Source organism: Dacryopinax primogenitus (assembly GCF_000292625.1).
Source record: "Dacryopinax primogenitus strain DJM-731 SS1 chromosome Unknown DACRYscaffold_5, whole genome shotgun sequence".
In the NCBI taxonomy this organism is placed as follows: domain Eukaryota; kingdom Fungi; phylum Basidiomycota; class Dacrymycetes; order Dacrymycetales; family Dacrymycetaceae; genus Dacryopinax; species Dacryopinax primogenitus.
Genome location: NW_024467202.1, coordinates 1,228,970 through 1,249,637, shown reverse-complemented (window position 1 = coordinate 1,249,637; position 20,668 = coordinate 1,228,970). Strand labels below are relative to the sequence as shown.

General features: G+C 53.0%; 5 protein-coding genes and 1 non-coding gene across 6 annotated transcripts; all 6 read right to left on the bottom strand.

Annotated features, from left to right (window-relative positions):
• Window positions 1–76: 76 nt before the first annotated feature.
• On the bottom strand, window positions 77–3,606 carry DACRYDRAFT_21288 (uncharacterized protein). The gene is made up of 6 exons (XM_040772326.1): window positions 3,256–3,606; window positions 2,230–3,198; window positions 2,039–2,172; window positions 1,866–1,989; window positions 1,460–1,811; window positions 77–1,394 (listed from the first exon to the last, which is right to left on the bottom strand). The coding sequence occupies exons 2-6, from the start codon at window positions 2,989–2,991 to the stop codon at window positions 526–528; spliced, it is 2,241 nt and encodes a 746-aa protein (XP_040630762.1). The 5' UTR covers window positions 2,992–3,198; window positions 3,256–3,606; the 3' UTR covers window positions 77–525.
• Window positions 3,607–6,437: 2,831 nt separating this feature from the next.
• On the bottom strand, window positions 6,438–9,394 carry DACRYDRAFT_21286 (uncharacterized protein). Its single transcript, XM_040772325.1, has 3 exons — window positions 8,750–9,394; window positions 8,616–8,699; window positions 6,438–8,562 (listed from the first exon to the last, which is right to left on the bottom strand). The coding sequence occupies exons 1-3, from the start codon at window positions 9,019–9,021 to the stop codon at window positions 6,723–6,725; spliced, it is 2,196 nt and encodes a 731-aa protein (XP_040630761.1). The 5' UTR covers window positions 9,022–9,394; the 3' UTR covers window positions 6,438–6,722.
• Window positions 9,395–9,544: 150 nt separating this feature from the next.
• Window positions 9,545–11,178, bottom strand: DACRYDRAFT_99351 (uncharacterized protein; the record flags this gene model as incomplete). Its single annotated transcript, XM_040777586.1, has 4 exons — window positions 9,545–10,184; window positions 10,244–10,973; window positions 11,019–11,089; window positions 11,137–11,178. 4 exons carry the CDS (start codon window positions 11,176–11,178, stop codon window positions 9,972–9,974), a joined length of 1,056 nt encoding a protein of 351 aa, XP_040630760.1. The 3' UTR covers window positions 9,545–9,971.
• Window positions 11,179–13,642: 2,464 nt separating this feature from the next.
• DACRYDRAFT_t24 lies at window positions 13,643–13,751 on the bottom strand. The gene has a single exon. It is a non-coding gene; the product is annotated as a tRNA-Ile (tRNA).
• A 160-nt stretch (window positions 13,752–13,911) lies between these two features.
• Window positions 13,912–16,312, bottom strand: DACRYDRAFT_77664 (ferroxidase). Its single transcript, XM_040776280.1, has 7 exons — window positions 16,035–16,312; window positions 15,837–15,983; window positions 15,529–15,788; window positions 15,252–15,475; window positions 15,040–15,199; window positions 14,442–14,993; window positions 13,912–14,391 (listed from the first exon to the last, which is right to left on the bottom strand). Exons 1-7 carry the CDS (start codon window positions 16,178–16,180, stop codon window positions 13,970–13,972), a joined length of 1,911 nt encoding a protein of 636 aa, XP_040630759.1. The 5' UTR covers window positions 16,181–16,312; the 3' UTR covers window positions 13,912–13,969.
• Window positions 16,313–16,802: 490 nt separating this feature from the next.
• On the bottom strand, window positions 16,803–19,533 carry DACRYDRAFT_94059 (uncharacterized protein). The gene is made up of 5 exons (XM_040777194.1): window positions 19,336–19,533; window positions 19,081–19,275; window positions 18,884–19,029; window positions 17,495–18,833; window positions 16,803–17,434 (listed from the first exon to the last, which is right to left on the bottom strand). The coding sequence occupies exons 2-5, from the start codon at window positions 19,118–19,120 to the stop codon at window positions 16,965–16,967; spliced, it is 1,995 nt and encodes a 664-aa protein (XP_040630758.1). The 5' UTR covers window positions 19,121–19,275; window positions 19,336–19,533; the 3' UTR covers window positions 16,803–16,964.
• Window positions 19,534–20,668: the final 1,135 nt, after the last annotated feature.

The following is a 20,668-nucleotide window of genomic DNA, read 5'->3' as shown; positions in this document are numbered from 1 at the left end:
TAACCAAGACTATAAGCCGATCCAGCCAAAAGGCAACTAGGTACGGGGTGATCAACACAAGTCCAAGACCGGCCGCGCTGGGAGCCGTTCAAGCGAAACGAAAGTACGAAGGAAGGAGAGCCAGGGAAGAAAAGAGAGGTTCAACATAAAGGAGTGGAAGTGAGGCATCTAGCCTCCTGTACGAAAACAGACAGATAAACCTAGAGAAGATTACAGGACGCATACCGATACCAAGGAAATCGAAAAAAAGAAAAGGCAGTATATGTACTGGAAACGGACGGGTGAAGCCAGGGAAGAGTGAGCTGAGAGTGGACTGAGAGAGACCGGGTATGATGCGCGCAGAATGGGATGGAAGGTTGCAGAGAGCTTACAGGTTTTAAGGATTATTTTACTGAGGTCTTCCACGCAAGAACAGAAAGCAGAGGACTGAGGGTGACAAGAAGAAGGTGACAAAATAGTGCAGAGATCAAGTTGATCCCCACAAAGAGGACCGTAAGCCGGTCAAGCAAGGCATTGAGGGGTGTTTTACGCCTCGGCCTTCGAGGCCATCCGAAGGCCGGAACGTTCAGTAGCCCTCCGGCTGATCAACGTTCCGCTCCTGGGCCTGCGCTCAGGAGAGAGGTTGGGTGCGGACGTCGATGGTGTTATAAACGCGGACTGGTCCTGCCCCTGCCACTGTCCGAGGCCGAATCCGAGCGGTGCACTATCGCTCCTCACGCGGTGCAGCTTGCCGTGTATATTGGAAGACACGGTAGAAGAGGCGAGGGATTCGGTCCCTGCCATGGAGAGCTGGGAGTCGAGCGATGGTGAGGGGTTTGGGCGCTGACGCTTGCTGCTTCCACGACCTGAGCTCTTGGGCGCTGCGGAGAGTACGGGAACTTCTGGCAGTATCTGGCCATTTAGTTCCAGTACGTTGGGCTCGAGAGAGTCCGGGCTGTCAGTTTGCTGCTGCTGGTGGAGCTCGGAACCATCAACACCGGCAAGGTTCATATTCGACGCTGAAGGACGAAGCATAAACGTGCCGTGATGACTAGAACCCACAGAGACTTCGTCCAGCGACAGGTTGGACACGTTGCGGCGCATGAAGCGGCCTCCTGCCGGTGCCGAGTGCGGAAGCTGGGGAATGATGAATCGCGAGCGGTCGGTCGGGTCGCAAGTGGGATCGAGCATGCGTGACTGTTGCGAGTCATCAGGGAAGTCGGAGGACGTCGGTGTCGACTGCGGGGTGAGCGTGTTCGGGACGGGTACTGCGTAATACGGATGCTGGACGTAAGGGGAGAGGTAAGATGGGGAAACAGGATGTCCGTTTATGGGCATTCCGTCGGCCGTGTGGCTCACATAGATGTGCGGATGGGGACTGCACTCAAGCAGGTCAGTGGGAACTTGGATCGGAACTACAACATTAGCGACACAATACATCAGATATGTGCAATGTCCTGCGAAGAAAAGTCCAACGCACTCTGCCCAGGATACATATTCGCCAGCCAATCACACAGCTGGCGTACGACGAGAGCCAGCCTCTGGTTCTTCTCCTTCTCCGCCATGAGCTGAGCCGCGATCTGCTCAATGCGGCCCTCGACGCCGCCTAGCTGGTTCGCGACCTCTGCAGGGAGCTCTACGCGTTGACGCGCGGTGAGATCGGGCTCCAAAGCCTTGCGCTTGATCTCGTCCAGCAGATCTGGGCGACCGCGCAGGAATTTGGGGTGGGAGAATTCCCAGGTCTGATCCGTACCTGTCGAGCGGGATGCACGGGGGGTGCGGTTGATCTTGTGGAATCCGTACATGTTCAGCTGACGGACGAAGCTCGAGAACTGCAGTGCCTGTCAGTATGACAATAAACACTAGATATATGCGCATATACTCACGTTATTATGCTTGAAATGACTCCCAAGCACCGTCTTGCTGAACTCGGTCACACTGCTCACCACGAAACTCGCGCCCATGTCCGTCCAAGAGATGAACGGTGCAGCCTTAGGGTCCAAGATCATGCTGTCACATCCGATCAGCTCGTTTCGACGCATATATGAGGCGTACTCACTGGTACAGCTTGGTAACGAAGTTATTCATAGGCGGGGGCCTACCCGAATATCCGCGCCCGCTGCTCGTCCCTTCATCCGCGCTCACGCTCATCCCGCTCGGAATCCTGATCGTCCCCGCACCACGGTGGATTCCCTGGACAGCACCAGTTACATGCCCGATTTCCGCCATACTCACACCAGTCCCACCCACCTGGGAAATCAAGTTCATCGGACCGTCTGCATCTTCGCTCGAGTCAGGTGAACCGTCCATTCCTGACCCGGTACCATCAGTTCCGAACGCCAAGTCACCAGTGTCGTCCATCGCCTGATGCAGAGCAGAAACGGACACTTGACTCGGGTCGATGCCCATGCTCGGTTCGCTGTCCGGTACGAGACGGGCGATCCCAAGTCCGATAGGGCCCATCGCGTTACTGTACACCGAACCAGAGCCAGCCATTGTCTCCTGTATTTGTTGCTCGTCCATGGACTGCGGAAGCGGTCGCTTGCGCAGTGCGTGACGAGCAATGCGTGGGGAAGTCGACGCGCCTGCATGGGCAGCACTCATGTTGTATAGGTTACCATACGGGTGGGGAGCTGCAAATGCCGCATCTGTCGGCGAGTGGAAAACGCTGCTGTCGAGTCCTGTTTGGTCCATCTCCGGGCTCTCGTCCGCCGGGTGAGAGTGCTGACCGTGATCAGACGAGTTTACGCTGAGTGCGGAGAGGTTCAGACTGAGCTGACTTGTTGCGGGACCTGTGGGAGGGCGAGAATGGATACTGCTGCCTGTACTTGGACGGCCATCGTGCGCTGGAGGCGCATATAGGCCGGTATTGGGGAACATGAGCTGGATAGGAGAGGACTGCTGGCTGAGTTCAGTCGAGGAAGGGGAGAGCATAAGTCTTGGTGAGCCCCATGAGACGGAGGCGACTGAGTGTGCAAAAGGCTCGCTGGCGGTGTCAGGTGCGTAGTCCATTGTCTGATGCGTTGCGGGCGCGGCGAAACGTGTTGCGATAGATTGCGAATGGGCTGCGAATATGCTGTCTGGCCGGTGTTAGTGGCGTTGGTTGGCAGGTAGTGCTTTTGTCGGGAGGATTTATTGCCTGCGCTTTTGTCCCAGTTTGGAAGGTGCAAAGCAGGTATCGAGCAAGAGGTATAGCAAACGAGAGTAATTATGTGCTCGCTGTGGGAAAAGAGTCAGCACTGTTGAGGTCAACATCGTATGACATGAGCAACATACGATGAGGCAAAGGGAGAGAGCGATGGTGGTGGGGATAGATAGAAGAGGGGTGGTGGTTGTCAGACGGGTGGAGAGGGGAGCGTTTCGCGTGTATTTTTCAGCTCGCTACTCCTCTGCGGCACCGGTAGATCAAGCTAATGGGCCTACGGATGTGATGATGATGATGATGATGGGATGCCCGTTGATGACGGTTGAGATACTAGTTGGGTAGACTCGCGTGTTCGCGCTGGCTGTGTTCGTTACCCCCTTTTTGATGGCGTTCGTGTGTGATGCGCCGGGATAGGTAGGGTGGGTTAGGATGTCCAAATTCCTCGGCTGGGGGGTTCCGGTCTCCTTCCCGGGATGAGGTTACTTCGTTGTGTGGTGGATGTTATAAGTTGTGAGTTATTGATCGGCAAGGTGACGGGACGACGGTGAGATGAGGCGATGTGGGGAAGCGGGTCGAGAAGCGGGCAAGCCGGGATGGGACAAGCGAGGGACGCGTTGTAACGAGCACAACAGGGCGGTGCGATGACAATGACGGGATGTAAGTCAAAGTGAGAGAGATATGTAGAGGAGGGAAAGGGAGGAGGAGGAGGAGAAGGAGAAGATGAGAGGAAGGTGAAAATGAATGTAATGATGCAGTTTGGACAGAGCACGGGTCGAGGGAAGGAAGGGTAAACGAAGACCTGACCTAATTTGGATAGGCGATGTCCAAGTACCCGGAAGAAGGGGTGAGAGAGGGGTTGGTGTGAGAGGTGTAAGAGGCGACAAGGGACTACAGTACTGTCTAGTGAATAGGCAACACATAAGGGTGTCCTGTCAAGTGTTTATCCCTCATCCAAAACCACCATTCATCCCTCTTTAGGGGGGGTCAATCAGTATACGTCCGTAAACCCAGCTCTATCTCCTCACCCTTCCCGAGCACAACTTACGACATGCTCGCTGGCACAATCCCACCTTCTCTCTCTCAAATCTCCATCAATCTCCTCACCTGCGTCGCTGATGAACAGAGCGTGCCAATCGCATAGCACGCTGCCAGAATCGTACTCCCGACCGTCACACATGGCAACAGTTGAATGCCCCTTGTGCGACAAACACTTGACCACAACCTCTCTCCTGCCAAAAAAATCCCTTACATTTCTGCCCCCGCCCCTGGTGCGCCACATGCCGCTCCATTCCGAGGGCGTGATTCATCGGGGCCGACAGTCGGCCTATTCCACAATGTCTCTCTCTCCCTTCCCCCGCTCCCACTCCCACCCCTTCGTATCATCTTGACCAACTCGAGACAGAGAGTAAAAAAAATTACATCCTCAATAACGGCATGCTGGCCTTTTCAACCCCGACACGCACTACTCTGGCGTCGCGCACAGCAAACGCGCCCTTGTATCCCCTCGGCCGCCGGACGTCAGGATGTGCCGGCGGCTTTGGGGGGCCCAACGGGGTTACCCCTTGCTTCCTCGCCTTTTACCACAAGAGCCCGTATCCATGTTCTCAACTTATCGCCTTTCGCGGGTGCATGAGCTGTCCAGGCTAATCCGCCATTCCACCCAGCCCCCGATCACGCATCATGTGTCGCTTAAACAACAGACAACAGCATGCTTCTTCCTGTTCATTCTGCTCTTTCACCATCAAGCACACGCCAGCCCGGAGGCTATCAGCGTCCATCAGCCTTGCAGCCCAAAACGGCAATCGCCATCTGTCGGGACTTCCTTCCGCCACACCTAATCCCCCTTGCATCACAACAGCCGAGCATATTCTCATCAGTTCCCCACGTGCGAATTTCTTTCTGGCGCTGAGCGAACAATTACAAAGCCCGAACAAAGTCCAATGGCGATTCACGGCATCTGCGTCAACAATCGTCATCGCTGGTAGACTGCAACACTAATCTTTCGATGGGTGTCAACGGTCTGGGTGTCAATCACCACAGATTTGGCTCATCTGAATAAACCCCGCCGAAAGGGCAATTTGCCGGGTTAGGACTTCCCGAACGGGGCAAGAAGCAAATGAGAAGCGGGGAAGGGAGGAGCGGGTCAAGGTGCTCGGTGCTGTGTTGTCAAGCAGCGGCACAAGCGTTGTCTCAGTCCCACAAGGCCAAGCGTGTCGGTTTATCCAACGTTCGTTCCCACCCCGGGGTTCGCCCGAAGCGGACCTCCGTGCTTTTCACGCGGCGATTGTTGAAGCGGAGTTGGTGTGCCACACCCTGGCGTTGGCTTCCTGGCACTGTCAGCTGGGCAAGTTGATATTATTATTTTTGCTGCCGCCATTTTCGTGGTGATCATTACAAACAAACTTTTGCCGAGAAGCTGCCCTTATTTGCACGGCCCGGAGCCGCATTCCGACCTCGGTGGCGATGCAGAAGCAACAACCGCTTTTGCCCATTCGATTCCATTCCGGTCTTCGGAGGCATTCAGAAGGAAGCACGCGCGGTTCCCAGGTCCACGGGCACGGTGCGCATGCGGGCCGACAAGTGAACGACGGAGAGCATGTGTCCTCGACCATTCACTGGACACCCCACCAGTACCTGAACGAAGACATGAGACCTTCTGCCAATGTAAAACCTGTACCACTTAACTCGACAAACGGGGATCTTTGCGACTTCCCGGATGATCGGGCTTATCTTTGAATTGGCGATCAATACATTATGTTCTTTCTCGGCTCAGCGCCCGGTACAGCCCGAATCCCGAAGAGATGTTTTACTTTCACTGCTGGCAGCGAAGCGACCAAGTGAGCGATGTTGAGAATAGTTCGTCAAATGTGGCAGATAAAGCCCAGTACAATAAGTGTACGTTGCATGTTGTCACTTTTGCCCCACCCTAGTTTCATAATCGAAGAACACCTCGACGATGGTTCCGGCCTTGTGATTGTACGTCACGGGTCGGGAGAATATTGGCCGTCGTTATGCATTCACTAGCCAAAATTGTTATGTTTACTCCAAGTGTGTGGCGCCTTTATTTGCTGTCGGAGATAAGGAGCACCTAGACACGTCCCTCTGATGGAATCATAAGATGAAACAGGTCTCTTCGACAATATTCATGAGCAAATTTAGACAAGGGGTGCAACAATGCATTCACTTCTCACACCCAATTTTCCCGACCTTACCATACACGTTTACTGGGCTGTGCAATGTCGGAAACCGTGGCGATGTCCCAGCTCTTTCATCAAGCTCATCAAATTCCCTATCATGATCTTGCATATATTCAGTAACGGCATGTTATGTAAAACCCTAGAATTGGGATGCAGCCCCATGAGGGTTTGGTGTTTCGCAGGGGCAACGAGATGATTCACAACCATACTGTCAGGGGACACGTTCCTCCGTCCAACTCCAAACATTCACATCTTCAATTGTTGCATAGCATGGCTCTCGTTAATTCAAGTTAATTCTTCACAAACAGAGTATTTCCGAAATGGCGTTACCGGTCTGAACACAAGACATCTTTACCTGACTTTATTAACCGGTATGATCGGTTTGTTCCGTTCGCACAGGATCAATGCAAACGTTTCCGATCTCTGAAGGAGGCTGACAGCTCCGCCGCCGAGCCCGCGTACCAACCCGATCCATTGAGGGCTTGTACCTTGAAGGCGATGAAGCCACCTTGCGCCTCCGTGTCGAATATCTTCTGACGAGCTGTCGGATCAGCCCATGAAACCGTTTGCCGACCCAGTGATGTCGTGCCCCATGCCAATACAGACTGGGTGGTCTTGTTAGGCGCGACGAGGGAGGTCGTCACTTCGTAGATGATTTCGTCCTCATTCAGTGTAGTCTGAGGAATAGTAGGCCAGGCGGGGTTGGCATTGGTCGAACCTTGCCCAAAAGGAGGTCTGATGTTGGAGCGCCAGATTAACGTCGCAGCTTCCGTATTGTCGTCGAATTGGATATCCACATCGGTAGGATCGATGTAGGTTATATGGGGAGTGAACACGTTGCCTGATGCACTTCCAGATACAGCTGTAACGCTGAGAGCGCCGAGAACTACAGGGGCTTCGGCTCTTCCAGCAAAGTTGACGTCGATACCAAATCCAACTACACCCTTGAGGTTGTCGAAGAAAGCTGTGGTCTTGAACCATCCGCGTTCGGGTGCCTTCTGTGTGACCGTTTGGTAGGACGAGCTGGTGTACTTGTCACCCTGGAAGATGGAAAGGTTCTCCACACTCGTGTTCAGCAACTGGCTAGCGAGATACCAGGTAACTTCGAACATGATGACGCAGCCATGCTCGGGACCAGAAGCTAGGTCAACACTTATCAAGGGTACAGATATAGTGCCAACCACCGGCTGGTTCACGAAGGAGAGTTGCAGACTATGGCTTCCCGTCCAGACCTTTCCAGGATCCGAAATCCACTCACATTCCAGAGCAACAGGGAGAGTAATTCCGGTAAAAGTCATGCCAGGGAGTTGATACGCGCTGACCGTGCTTGGCACCGCGAGATCCGGTAGAGGAGCGACCCATTCGTGATCTGTCCACCGCAAGGTTGACGAAATATTCTGCCCCTGCACGTTGAAGAATGTGCCTGCACCGAGAGAGAAGTTTGTCGCGAAAGGCAGTGTCTGGGCTTGGAAGGGGAAGTATTTCTTGAGAGGATGGAAAACTTCTCCTGGTCCTAATTGCTTGGCTGGATCAGTGTTGAGCTTCTTCAGAGCTTCATTCGTCTTGGCTTCTGTGGCACGGCCAGCCCACAGGAGGGTATCACGTGCCCACCAGCTAGGCCTGTCGTGGGGTTGCAGAGTGTCGTTCTCCCATAGGTAGCCTGGAGCGAAGAGAGAAGCGCTGAACCCGTGTTGTTGAGGGGGAAGTCCGGGCTGGATGGTATCCAAGGCGAGGCAGGTTCGATAGCCGCCACCTTGATAAGTGCCTCGTCCCCACATGTCGATGCCCCACGATACGTCAGACTTGGGCCGGGTATCCTCCACGAGATTCTGGAGGAACTCCTTCGCAGTAGGAATAGTGCCGCTGGAGTAGTTGTAGTTCGTGAACAGGGAATCCGAAGCGATGAAAAAGGCCGAATTGAGCTGGTTCAATGTGTTCTGCCACCGGAGATTGCCGTTGACCGTAACGGAATCATACCACATGATTACAGATCGGTCAGCACCAAGGCGTCGACGAGATTCGGACGTGAGATAGGCGACCCAGGCACCCAGCAAGCGCGCATTATGCGAGTTTTCGTAGGAAACTTCGAAGTTGAGCAGATAGCCATCAAAACCGCGCAGCTCGCACAGATCGATAAGATGGTCGGCATACTTCTTCGAGATGTTATTCGTCTGCGGGCTGATAGAAGTAGTGTCATTCCCCATCAATACTCTGTAACGGTCACTCTCCCCTTCGAGGATGCTGTGTCAGGCAACGTCAATACAGACCAGCTTGACATGACAGAGCCCTCTCACAGAGTACCGAGCACTTTGCAGCCTTGCCTGTGACCCGCACTGATGAATTGCCTAGGAGGGGGAGACACTCTGTGGTGGGAAAAGCTGAAAAACAGTTGTGAGCAGGTATGATAGTACAAGATTCGTGAACATACTATATGAAAGTGTCCGCAATGGCCCACCAGTTCATCGTCCACATGGGATTGTGCGCATCGTTGGGGTAACCTCCCATCATATCATGACAAACGCATAATTTGCCCTTGTCACCCAGATGATTAATCCTAGGACGCAGAGGTGAAGCCGGAGGAGGAATGGGCCTAGGGAGATCCTTCAAGTACACCTCAAAGTCCTCGAGGTTCTCGAAGTAAGCCGGATGATTTGGATACGAGTTGAGAACAGAAACGATTCCAGGTGGAGTGTAAGGCATTTTATCGTTCAACGAAAAATTGATAGTTAGAGAGCGGCTGAGCAGAGGAATAGTAGTTTGCGTTGCAGACCACCGTTGCAGACAGAACGCCAGCATATACAGAGCATATATATATTGGTGAACATAGTCAAGATTCGTGTTTGAAAAGGACAGATTCAGAGCAGCATTGCCAGTTTGACAGATTCCGGAATGGTATGCGGATTGCTGTTCGTTATGTTTGAACACTGGTCAACTGACGAGCAATACCGTTGTAGGGGCAATTGGGACCATGATCCGCCGGTGATAGACAGAGAATACCCAAGAGCGCGGAAACAAATACATGAGATCGAAAGCTTGCTCGCGCTCTATCCGGTTCCCGTAAATTGTCTCAGCGTGTAACCAGCCAACATTCCTTGGAGCAAGAAGACTAACTTGGCCCAAACACCTCTGAAGCCCTAAAAGCGACCCTTTCTGCTCGTCCCAACCGCGGCCCGCAATCCATCGTGACCACAAATACCGGACTCTTGATGAATATGACCATTTCAGCACATGACGAATGCCTAACTCAGGGCTGTCAGACACTCGATGTCGACATGCGAATACCTCAAGGTTGGCGTCATCCGTCGGGTTCTGGTCTGCGGTGCCCCGGTCATTCGTTCTGTCCAAGTTTGGACATCAGCACTCGCAATGTCAGTATTCACACAGGCTCGGGCAAGTTCCGAGCCCGGACGAGGGTAACAGAGTGAGACCCTTCTCGAAAATCGGTATTTTGATGATCGGGGGGCGTTTTTCAGCATCCAGATGCCTGGGTTAAATGGACATCCATTGTGCCAGCGCCACGTGTGCACTAGGTTTGCGTGATATCTGTTCGCCAGCCTTCATTATCCAACGGCACACGTCACTCCTATACCGTGCATTGAAAGCGCACGGTGAGTTTTAGGCATAACAAAAGAAGATGTTTTATCAGATCATCACAAGCCAGTGCGAGGATCGGGGTACACATCGGCGGGGGAGATCTCACGATGCGGGTCATCCGCCAGCAAAGAGGTGTCGTAAGGTCCAGGCTGGGTTCGCCGAGCTTGGATGGGTGAGTTTGGGCCAGTATATGTGGGCGGGATCGACGCTTGCGGATAGTGATGACTGGGATGCGTAGGGAATAATGGGGCTCGGTCTTCGTACCAGGGCTGTACAACGATCATTGTTAGATGAACACATTGTAGCACTTAATCATAATCATACATACCATGCTGTACTCCTTTACACCAGGTGGTGCATACATTGGATTGGAGTGCGGGTAGTCTCCTCGCAGTCCGAGCGCGCCGGATCCATCAAGGGCGTGGTTCATCGGGACCGTATACTGTCGCGTCGAAGGTCCCGTTGGGAGAGCACGACGCGGCAACGGACCAGGCGGAAGAGGTGGGGGGCTGTAAGTCGATGGCCGTGACGGTTGTGGTTGGCTTGTGCCGCCAGTAAGATAGGGGCGGTATGTCATCGGGAGATGCGAGGCCGGTTCCTCTGCCTTGATACCGCCGCCTATTGAGATTCGTTTGTTCGGGGGATACATATCTAGCGGAAAAGAACCTTCGGGTGGACTAGGGGGAGATCGGCGTTTTCGACCAGCTAAGGGCGCATATACATTGTTCGATGTTATCGGAACTGGTAGCGGCACAGATAAGGGCATAGGAGCAACTGGCCGCCTCGCTTGCGTCTGCATTTGTTGAGGAGTAGGTATAATTGCACGCGGTCGAGATGGATGAACTTGCTTCAGTTGTTCAGGAATGACCGCCAGTGAATTGGCCGGAGTCGGCAGTGGTGAACTTGACAAGATGGGAGAGATAGGAGGACTGCTTGCATTTGAATAGTTTGTTCTCATGGTCAACACGTTCGAGACGGGCGGGGAGCTTGACCGACGAAGCTCTTGCTTCACGGCCGGGATGAGGTCCGGATACGTGTGCAGAATGTCGAGAAGGTAACTGGAACCAAATGAGCGGAGTATCAAGCAGGACATAGATACTCACTCCCTCTCCCTTCCCAGAAGTGTTAACGTTGCCTGATCCTCGGCGAGAACGCGTCTATGCGCTGCACTGATCTGGGAGATATGAGAGGGAGTTGTAAGGATAAATCCAGGCCGCATACCTTGACCAAAGACCCATACTCTTCACGCAAACGCTCAAACATCGTACGATATGGTATAGCCTTCCTATGGTGTTACTTTCGATAGAAAAGTTGAAATCTGTGCATACCTCCATGCGATTCGACGTGCTGGTTGTCATATCATCGTCGGCGAGACGGATCTCTTGAATGGCTGCGTGCTCGATGCCAAGTTGACAAGTCGATGACTAAGTTTGCTGAGCTCCAAGCGGGCGATAAGATTCCGTGAAAGGCGACCTGAGAACCCGCAAAGAACGCAAGATGTTGAGGTGCATGATCTGGCCCATCACATACGTGGCATTATGTTTATTGCCAATTTCAGACACCACTCGTAGATGTTCGCAAGCAGCCCCTGTAGAGCCACGAATCCTCGGACAACTGCTTTACGGCATCAGACGGCAGAAGAAAGCAGAGGTTTAGCTATTGCGATTAGAGCTTTTCGAAAACAGGAGAAGGTGCGAAAAGTGTTGTACCGCGGGCAATGCCGAGGTGCTTTTAAATGCAGGGGGCTGTGTACGAAAGAATCAAATCGGGCGTCGGGCCTGACCCTGACGCGGGAAACGAATTTCTTTCTTTTGGGAAACTTTCGCCTGATCCTCTTTCGCCTCTTTCCATGTCGAGCAACGTCTTTGACATTTGTTTCGGTCCAAACACACTCATCCAATCTCTTCTCCTTTTCACATCTCTGGGAGTCACGCCATATATATGTGTTAATCACTAGTCCTGTCCCGGAACGCGCTTGCCCGCATTCGACGTTCGACACGCCTGTCTTCTGGCTCGCCAAATGATTCATACAGCGACGGATACACCATTTGATCCGTAACCCGGCCACTGCACGCGTCTTGATAGCTCTTTCGATGAATGAGGCACGAACGGGCTGGCCTGCCACCGCGCTCTCCGCTCGATCCTCTCCTGAACTCTCGGGTTGTTTTCAGTGCAAAGAAGAGCTGTTTTCTCACCGCGTTATTGCGGGGATCTCTCTATATTATCTTGGGTTTGACGTGTGTGTTTTTGTATCGGAGGCTCGATGCCTTGTCTCGGTTGCCGATCCTCTCATTTCTATCCGTGCAAGCGCTTTCCTAGGAGCCAGCAGGTCGGCATCGCCAGAAGATGGACTTGGCTGATTGCTCTGGATCGAACAATCTTATACATTGCATTGGTGTGTGATGATCTTTGCATTTGAAACATGAAATGACACCTCAAAAAATAGGTTCTTGACATGAGTACCTCTCGGTCTTCATGCAGTATCTACATCACGCCATCCTTATCCGGACCACGTTGTTCCCCATGTTCAGTCTCCACTGAGGAGAGTGAATTGATAAAGTGGTGCCTGAACATTCGTTGTCCTTCTCGTGCTTTCTTACTCGAAATGGCAACGTCTATTCTTCCTGACCCGAACAATTTCTTATACATTTTAGGGTGTCTTTTTGCACTCATCATTCATCGCATCCATATACGTGGTAGAATATCGGCATAGTATGCCCCTCTACCATTCTGTTGACCCTACGCTGACACGATGACCAAAGCGCTCATGGTACTCAGACCATTGTCGGGGACGGCGTTCCCATCATGGGACTCGCCCATCATTTTTCCCAACCGGGTCTGCAAACGTTGCGGAGATTCGACCTCCTTGTTGGAGTTCTTGCATGAAGAGGAGGTACCTTAACGTCCTCCTTATCTTTCACTGTGTTTTTCACGACTGGAAAGGCGGATTCCACGACTGAAGCGGATGGAAACGACTGACCAAGCCTTGTCCAACCTGAGACTTTGATTGATTGTCTTGCAGGATGCAGACAACCATGACGACCGATGCTTCTCCTTCTGTGTCTGTACCTTTGTGTGGCGATGTTCAAGTGCTGATAATGTCACAGGAAAGGATTCAACTTGAAGGCTTGTGGATCAACACGGCCCACGTAGTCTGGTTCTGGCTCAAACCCCTCATCCATCCAGTCTCACGACCCTGCAGGTCTATATATCCTCATTTTCTCAACGAGTGATAAGATGAGGATGATACACCGCAATCTGCGATCAAGGCTTTGAATGAGGCTTCGGCAGAGAGTCCTGCAGTGAACACTGAGGAGAGCGGGGAGGGCCACTAGGCATAAGTCAACAATGAAACCATGAAATAAGTTACAACCGTCAAAACCCCCACAGACAGAATCTCATTCGTTGTCACAATATACACGACACCCATCCCAGCAATTCCGTGCACTACCCTGGAGGTCCTCCGAGTCCATACACTCCCACTTCTATCATTCTTACCTTCAATGGGAAGGGCGCTGCCCAAGCATATTTCAAGACGTCGCATTCCTTAGGTTATCAAAGATGTGGAACGGTAGACCATGACTCTGTTTGGTCAAGAAGTCTTGTGACCACATTGGTGGACCATCGCCTGTAAGTTGCTGTTGGAGCTAGTTGTGACCATAGAGGACAAAGAGTGGGCCTACGCCCTTATAAAAGAAAAGAATGATAGACACGCGAGCAAAATGTCTGGTTATGACCGGGATTGAACCGGCAACCTTCGAGTGCCTGAAAGACACTTGCTCAGAGCCTGACAGTACTTATTAGCTCGACGCGCTAACCGATTGCGCCACACAACCTCAACAAATAAAGTGGTGTTTTGATTGAATATGTGGTACAATAGATGAGACGACACCTCCGACAGATTTTCTTGTGCACTTCGATGTGAACAACGGAACAGAGAACACGGTTAAGATAACGAGAGTAACTAGATTGTCATTTTGGAGATCGTGAAAACAAAAGGTGCAAGCAACTACATATCGTACACAATGCTAGGTTCGTGTCTACGTAACCATCTTTATGACTCGTTCTTCTTACCTGGGACGAGCTTCTTGAAGAATCCCAATTTTCCACCAGCCATCTGTTTCTTTTCAAACTCGGCGATGGCCAGTTCCTCGCGCTCGTCGTCCTGGAAGGGGTTCATAGCATACCAGACGACAGTCGCGCAGCCAATCACAGCAGCGATGATACAACCCGCCATGGCACCCATTGCCTTGTTTGTCCAGCCGAAAATGGTCTCCTGCGGCCAGGGGCCATAGGGCTCGCCGTCGAAGTCAGTCGTAGAGTTCAATCCGACGATATTACCGGTGTAAGGAATGTTCTGCGCAGTACACGAGTCGAGGAAGGACTGGGGTACTTGGAGATTCGCTTGCGCTTGGAGCGGGGCTTCGATGAAGACGGCAGCAAGACCTGCATCGAGATGCCATTCAATGTGACAATCTGGGCACCATCATGAATACCTGATGACAAAGGAAGATGAAAAGACCTACGGAAGAGCCAGGCACCCGGGTTATCGGCACGGAAGCGCACACGGACAAGACCTCCAGCAGGAACCATGACAGTGTCACGCCGCATTGGGTTCGCCTGAACCTCATTGAAAGGGGGGTTGATCGTGGGATCATCGGACATGACGTCCTGAGACATGTAAACGACCTGGAACTTGTGACCATGCAAGTGGAAGGGGTGGTTGTCGGTGTGCCAGTTGTACAACATGAGCTCCACGTTGTCCAGATGGTTCAAAACAAAGGCGTTGGTCTGTGCACCAAAGATAGCCGGGTCGGTGGCCGCACTACCCATGGATAACTGGGTGTAGAGAGACGGAACAATCGGCATACGGAAAGTGATGTTGTTGAAGGAACCGTAATTGATGCCATCGGTATATGCCTCAAACCAGATGTTCATCGTGATGGACTGGTCGGCGGGTACGTTAGGCAGAACGTCAAGCGGGGTGAATACGGTGTCGTTCCACATGGGGTAGCTGTCGTAGAACTCTGGCTCGGGGAGAGGCTGAGTAGCATCATAGACAACATGAGCCGTGATGTCTATAATCAGGTCAGCTGACGATCCATCGTAAATGAATTGTCGTACTGAGCACGAGGTCATCAGGAATGCTATCGAACATTTCACCGTCCATATTCATCATGATCGGCCAGTTCTGGGAAGTATCATTCCTGGCTTGGACCAAGATGGAATAACGCTGAGCGGCCGTTATCCATATGTGTTCGATCGCATAAGGCTCTGTATCGGTCTGCGACAATAAACGTAAGACATTGGGATATGGTATGCCTCACATCACATACCCCATCGACTTCGATGACTTGCATAGTATGACCGGCCATAGAGAAGTAGAACATCGCAAAAGCAGCCTCGTTGATGAGCCGGATGCGGTAGGTCTTACCAGACTCAAAGTTAAGGATAGCACCCGTCTTGTTAGCAGAGCTGACACCGGTACCCACACCGATCTCCTCATTGCTGTCCATGTACTGCAACGGATTTCCACTAGCGACGAATGCAATAGCTCCCTCTAAAAGAATAGCCATGAGTTGCCAAGTTGGCGTGCATATGTCAGCAGCTTACTTGGAATTGGCTCAGCACCTGTCGGGTCGAAAGGATTCATGTAAATGGCCAGGAGATCATCATGTTGATCATGGTACCAGTCTCCTAAAACGAGGGTGTATTCCTCGTCATAGTTGTATGCGTTGGTCGGGGGGTTGATGACCAAAGGTGTACGGAGGCCATCAACATATTGACCGCGGTAGTGACCATGGATCCAGTAGGTGCCGGTGTTGAGATCAGTGGGGATCTCGTAGGTTAGAGTATCACCAGGCTGGATCGGACTGATCCGATATTAGAAGGCAGTCCATCGATGTAATAAGAGTAGGTACCATTGAGTGATGTAGACCGCGCCGTCGTAATAACCTGACCCATTGAAGTAGATGCCATGGGTGTGGATACCAGTGTTAGCGTCGCCAAGGCCATTTGTAACATGGATGATGAGCTGATCACCCTGGTTAACCGTGACTGGCGGTGGTCTGAGAGAGCACTATCATTAGTAGCTCAATAGGAGAATGGGATCCACCTACGGCCAAGTGCCGTTGATGCCGATGACACGACGCTCGAACATGGCATCGGGATTGGTGTACGCATAGGAGATGTTCCACCAATGTTCTGAAAGAGCAGCACGAGCAACGCCCGTGAGGGCAGCAAAGGCAAAGAGGGCAGACAGCATGTCGATCGCGTCCACGCAGTCCGAGAGGGAGAGAAGCGAACAAGGAGGCGAGCTTGGATTTTTGAGATCTCCACTGGTGTTGGGTTATATACCGTCGATCTTATCGTTAACTGATACGATAAGATCTTGTTCGTCCCTACTAGATTATCACAATCGTACGATTTTCATGCTACTGACCCCCAGAGGGAGGACATTGTCGGGTGAGGAATGTGCCAGTTGTGCAGATTTTCCTCCCAAGATTCAACGTGTCGAGTGGGAATACCAGGGAAAAGGGTGGTGACGCACCAAATTCTAGCGGCGCCAGATTCACCTTATGGAGGAAGGCTTCTGTCTACTTCTCGCGGAAGCAAGAGAGAAGCATCGTTAGCGAGAAGAAGTATACCTGCCAGTGAGGTGTCGACGGTTTGGACCACCAATCTTCGGTCGTTTTTTGTGCCGGGTATACCTTGTAGAGGATGAAGTCCCTCTTGGGGTCCTACGTCTGCACGCCCGACAATCCGTGATTGCTGTCTGGTCGATTCACCGTCGCTTCCGACCAGCCGATCCATGATCTAATCAGGAAGCCGAGGGAAGGCATTTCTGCACGGTCGGAGCGTGTAAGGAAACTCTTGTTGCTATGCTTGGTCAATGTACACTTGTGTCCTCATGGTATCCTACACATCCAACATATCGGCGCATCCCTACCCACGCCAGGCTGACCAACATCCCCCATTCCGCTCCATCTAACATGCCGATCCTGCACGAGTTCCGCAACTCTACCCCCCCTCTCCACCACTATCCCGCGTCACCCGGCTCGCCTCTCCTGCCCCGCGTCCCGCCTAAATAAACCAGAGATCAGGCGGGAAGCCAAGCTCCCACTAGACGCCGCGCCCCCCGCGCTGCCGTGTTCGTCGAGGTCATCTTCGTGCGCAGCAGCCGGTCCCCAGTCCGACCTCAAATCCTCGGACAGAGGGGTGTACATGTAAGGCGGTCTGGGCGGACTGCCCACAATACGGACACCGCCGCGAGAGCTCGCGGCACCGGCCGAGTTCAAGCCCCCCCGAGATGAAGATGCTAGAACGCCCGCAGGATGTAGTGAGAATCCATATTCTGGTGAGCCGCGGGAAGAGCGCGCGATGCGTGGGACGGGGATTACAGGGCGGGAAGCTGCCCCATCAGGTACTAGCCGAATGCGGGCACGGATATCGTCCTGCAAATGGAGAGCCTGCTCGAGCGTTTGAGGAGCAAATGACGAGTGAACGGGCGCTGCAGGGGCTGTAAAAGGCAAGCCCGAGGTCAAACATAGCTCCTAATACCGAAGGGTCACACGCTTACCAGAAAGCACGAATTGCGCTTCGCCCCCTCGCAAACCGAGGGCAGCCGAAATCGCACCGCGCCATAGTTCTTCCTCCCCATCATCTTCGTCACTATCCTCATCTTCATAACTCCCGTCGCTAAGCTCAGATTCTGACGATTCGAAGTCTGCGTTCCGTCCGCGGCGTGGGTTCGGATTCTGGCGGGATCCCCCCGCAGGTACCTGAGCAACTTCCGCCCCATGCGGTACGATAGACACTCGAGGTGAATAAGGCGGAGGAGCCGGTTCCTCAAGTGTAACATGGGCAGGAGCACCAAACCGCCGGACCCTGGCCGCTCGCACCTCTTCCCAGGTCGTGCGATCCGCCGATGCTCCGTCGTGTTCGGCCTCCTCCTCCTCCGACTCGCTTTCCTCCTCGTCCGTCTCGATGTCTAATGGTAGCATGTCGTCCCCTCCATGTACACTTGCGGGTGCTGATCTCACCGCAGCGCTAGGGTGGGGACTGGGTGGTCTCGGCCCGTAGTAGCTCGATCTCCTTGAGCTCGATCTCGCACGAGCTGATGTAGGCTGCTCTTCTTCCTCCCGCTCAGCTTCGCGTTCAGTAGGATCGGCACGACCACTCTCGCTCGCCGGTGAGCTACGTGCCGCTACGGGATGCGGACTTGGTGGTCTGGGTCCAAAGTAGTTATGCGGAGTACGGGTATGCTCGCGTTCTCGCTCCTGTTCCCGCGCAGTGTCGATCATCTCTGCGACCCCACGGACGAGCCGATCCCGCTCTGTAACAGCAGGACGGAGCATCTGGAAGCTTGGCATGATCTCGTCATCGTCACCATCATCGTAGTAGTTTCCATCGAGGTTGTTGGCGAGTGTCGAGAGCAGACGGCGGATCGTGGTCATCTCAGCAAAACTCCTTCCTGGACCAGGTGGCGGGGGTAGTGGCCCTTCAATTCCAGCTGGTGGGCCTTGCGTTTCTATATCCCAGCCCATGCCGGCGAAAATTTCGTTCCAAAATCCGTCGGTTTCCAACTCACGCCGGATATCCGCACCACTGTGTCCAGCCATACCGGCAGTGAATACCGCGTCGGTGAGGAGCTCTAAGTTCCGCCCGAACTGGGATCGTCGCTGCCGTTGTGTCCGCTCCCGTTGCACTGTCATGTAATAGTCCGCGCCATGTGGGAATTCATGCACCTCTCCTGTCGGGAGCTTGTGCTCGTAGAAACACTCCCGACCATAAGGACAATATGGGCGTGGTGGGTTCCTCTGTAGCGAACTTGCGAAGTACCGGCACGGTACTCGTGCCATGCTCGCCTTATATGCCGCCACCATTTCTTGCTTCTTGGGATGACCCTCTGGGTAAAACTGAAAGAGTATATGAACCGAAACTGAGGAAAGTAACGACAGTGACTCACCTGCGACGAGGGCGTCACAAATCGGGACTTCACCCTGCATACTGGGCACGCCTTGACCACTCCCGATTCCAGCATCGACAGCTCCTTATCCTTCACATCCCTCCACCCGCGCATACATGTCAAACAGAATACGTGGCTGCACCCAGCTGTAGCAGAGCCATCAATATGTTTCAGCCCCTGAGTGGAAAGGTACGTACATAGCAGGCCATACTGGCTCGGCGTGTCATAACAGATCATGCAGGCAAGGTCGTCTATGTCACTGGATTCCTCTTCTCTGCTCTCTGCGACACTTGGAGTCGCCTCAGCGGGGCGGCTGGAAGGACCTGCCTCCGGTGCCGCTGGTGGGGGGCTGGCATGACGATACCAACATTCAGCGCCTTTCTTGCAGTAACCTTTGCATAGGGAAGACATGAGCACCACGCTACTTCAACCTGAAGTAGAGGAGTGCTCACCTGCTTCATAATAACGACATGTCTGCTTCGCCTGATGCGGGCTCTTGGTCTCCAACTCGCTGTGCCGGAACTTGCACGCCTCGCCGGCACGGCACCCACGACGCCTATTGACGTACTTGCATATTGGGCGTAAAGGGCGTACACTGCTGCTAGTGCTTGCTACTGACTGCGCTCTCTCTATCGCAGTTGACCTGCCTGAGCGTGGTGGGGTTGGCATTGAATATGAATATGTTGTACAAGTGGTTCGTGGTGGTGGTCAAGTAATAAGAGACGGGATAGGGACCTTTACGTATACTCCCGTATTTCATGCGCGACACTTTCCGAGGGAGTTAATTGCTCCGATGACCCCAATTCGGAGGCAAAATCGCCAGAATGGTCCTCAGGGCCCAATATCCCTCGATGACCCCTCTGGCGTGCGGTGCTAGGGACACATTTGCGCTTCTGATGCCAAAATAGGGCACCCATGCCAATTGAGCAAATTTGGGGTCCTGCAAGTAGTAGATTAATATAATATGATAGAAACATCACAATAATAAGGAGAGAAAGAGAGAAAAAAGCACTCTCATCTACTGCGTGCTCATTACTTCTTTTTCCCGCTTTTTTGTAGCTCTAAATTTGGTTGATATATGTGCATTTGGGTGAATGTCATCGTGCGCTTTAGCAGGACCCCTAACGTTTTTATTTTCCCCAAAACCCTTTTTACAGCTTCAGAAGGGCAAATGCCTTCCTAACGCCGCTCCGAAGGGGTCATTGAAGGAAAATTGAGCCCGGAGGGCCATTCTGGCGACTTTGCTTCCGAATTGGGGTCATCGGAGGAATTAATTCGTTGTTGAATTGACCGGAGGCACATGCTTCTACTGCCACAGACTTAGGGGCGGCATTTGGGTCATCGACCTCACACTTTCCCTTCCAGCCGCCAACGCCGCTGCAGCTGATCCCTTCCTCGCCCTCAACCATCACCTTTCAGTGTCCATGCTACTACGCGATGGCTGGTTTCGAAAGACCTCCGCCAAACGTGTACGGTCAACCACTTGCGTATGGGGTCAACCAGAGGCGAACTCCCACCCCTTCTGCCCCTGTTACTCCCTATAGGTGTCTACGGTCACTCATCCCGGATTCGATCATGGTGTGGACACATACCACATATCTTCACCATGGGAAGTTATTCTGACACGCCAAGGAAACGTCATTGCTCAGTACAGTGATCTCCCGCAGGTGGGAGTGGCTCCAACCGTTGGCGACTCTCTCACGTGGGAGTTCCCTCATCGCCTCAGTCCAACGCCGAGCGGATTGCCCTCCGAGGCACGCCCCAGTTCTGGACTCGGAACTCGCG

Excerpts from the sequence above, each read along its gene's own strand:
- DACRYDRAFT_94059 (XM_040777194.1), bottom strand. The coding sequence starts at position 19,120 with ATGATCTGTTATGACACGCCGAGCCAGTATGGCCTGCTAT. Across the intron at positions 18,834-18,883 it reads TTGTGACGCCCTCGTCGCAG|TTTTACCCAGAGGGTCATCC; the intron begins GTGAGTCACTGT and ends ATACTCTTTCAG. Across the intron at positions 17,435-17,494 it reads AGCGCAATTCGTGCTTTCTG|CCCCTGCAGCGCCCGTTCAC; the intron begins GTAAGCGTGTGA and ends TGCCTTTTACAG.
- DACRYDRAFT_21286 (XM_040772325.1), bottom strand. The coding sequence starts at position 9,021 with ATGCCTTACACTCCACCTGGAATCGTTTCTGTTCTCAACTCGTATCCA. Across the intron at positions 8,700-8,749 it reads ATTGCGGACACTTTCATATA|CTTTTCCCACCACAGAGTGT; the intron begins GTATGTTCACGA and ends ACTGTTTTTCAG. Across the intron at positions 8,563-8,615 it reads TGCAAAGTGCTCGGTACTCT|CATCCTCGAAGGGGAGAGTG; the intron begins GTGAGAGGGCTC and ends TGCCTGACACAG.
- DACRYDRAFT_21288 (XM_040772326.1), bottom strand. The coding sequence starts at position 2,991 with ATGGACTACGCACCTGACACCGCCAGCGAGCCTTTTGCACACTCAGTC. Across the intron at positions 2,173-2,229 it reads CGATGAACTTGATTTCCCAG|GGAATCCACCGTGGTGCGGG; the intron begins GTGGGTGGGACT and ends GGTGCTGTCCAG. Across the intron at positions 1,395-1,459 it reads GAATATGTATCCTGGGCAGA|TTCCGATCCAAGTTCCCACT; the intron begins GTGCGTTGGACT and ends CTAATGTTGTAG.
- DACRYDRAFT_77664 (XM_040776280.1), bottom strand. The coding sequence starts at position 16,180 with ATGCTGTCTGCCCTCTTTGCCTTTGCTGCCCTCACGGGCGTTGCTCGT. Across the intron at positions 15,789-15,836 it reads GCGGTCTACATCACTCAATG|TCCGATCCAGCCTGGTGATA; the intron begins GTACCTACTCTT and ends ATATCGGATCAG. Across the intron at positions 14,994-15,039 it reads TCCTGATGACCTCGTGCTCA|ACATCACGGCTCATGTTGTC; the intron begins GTACGACAATTC and ends ACCTGATTATAG.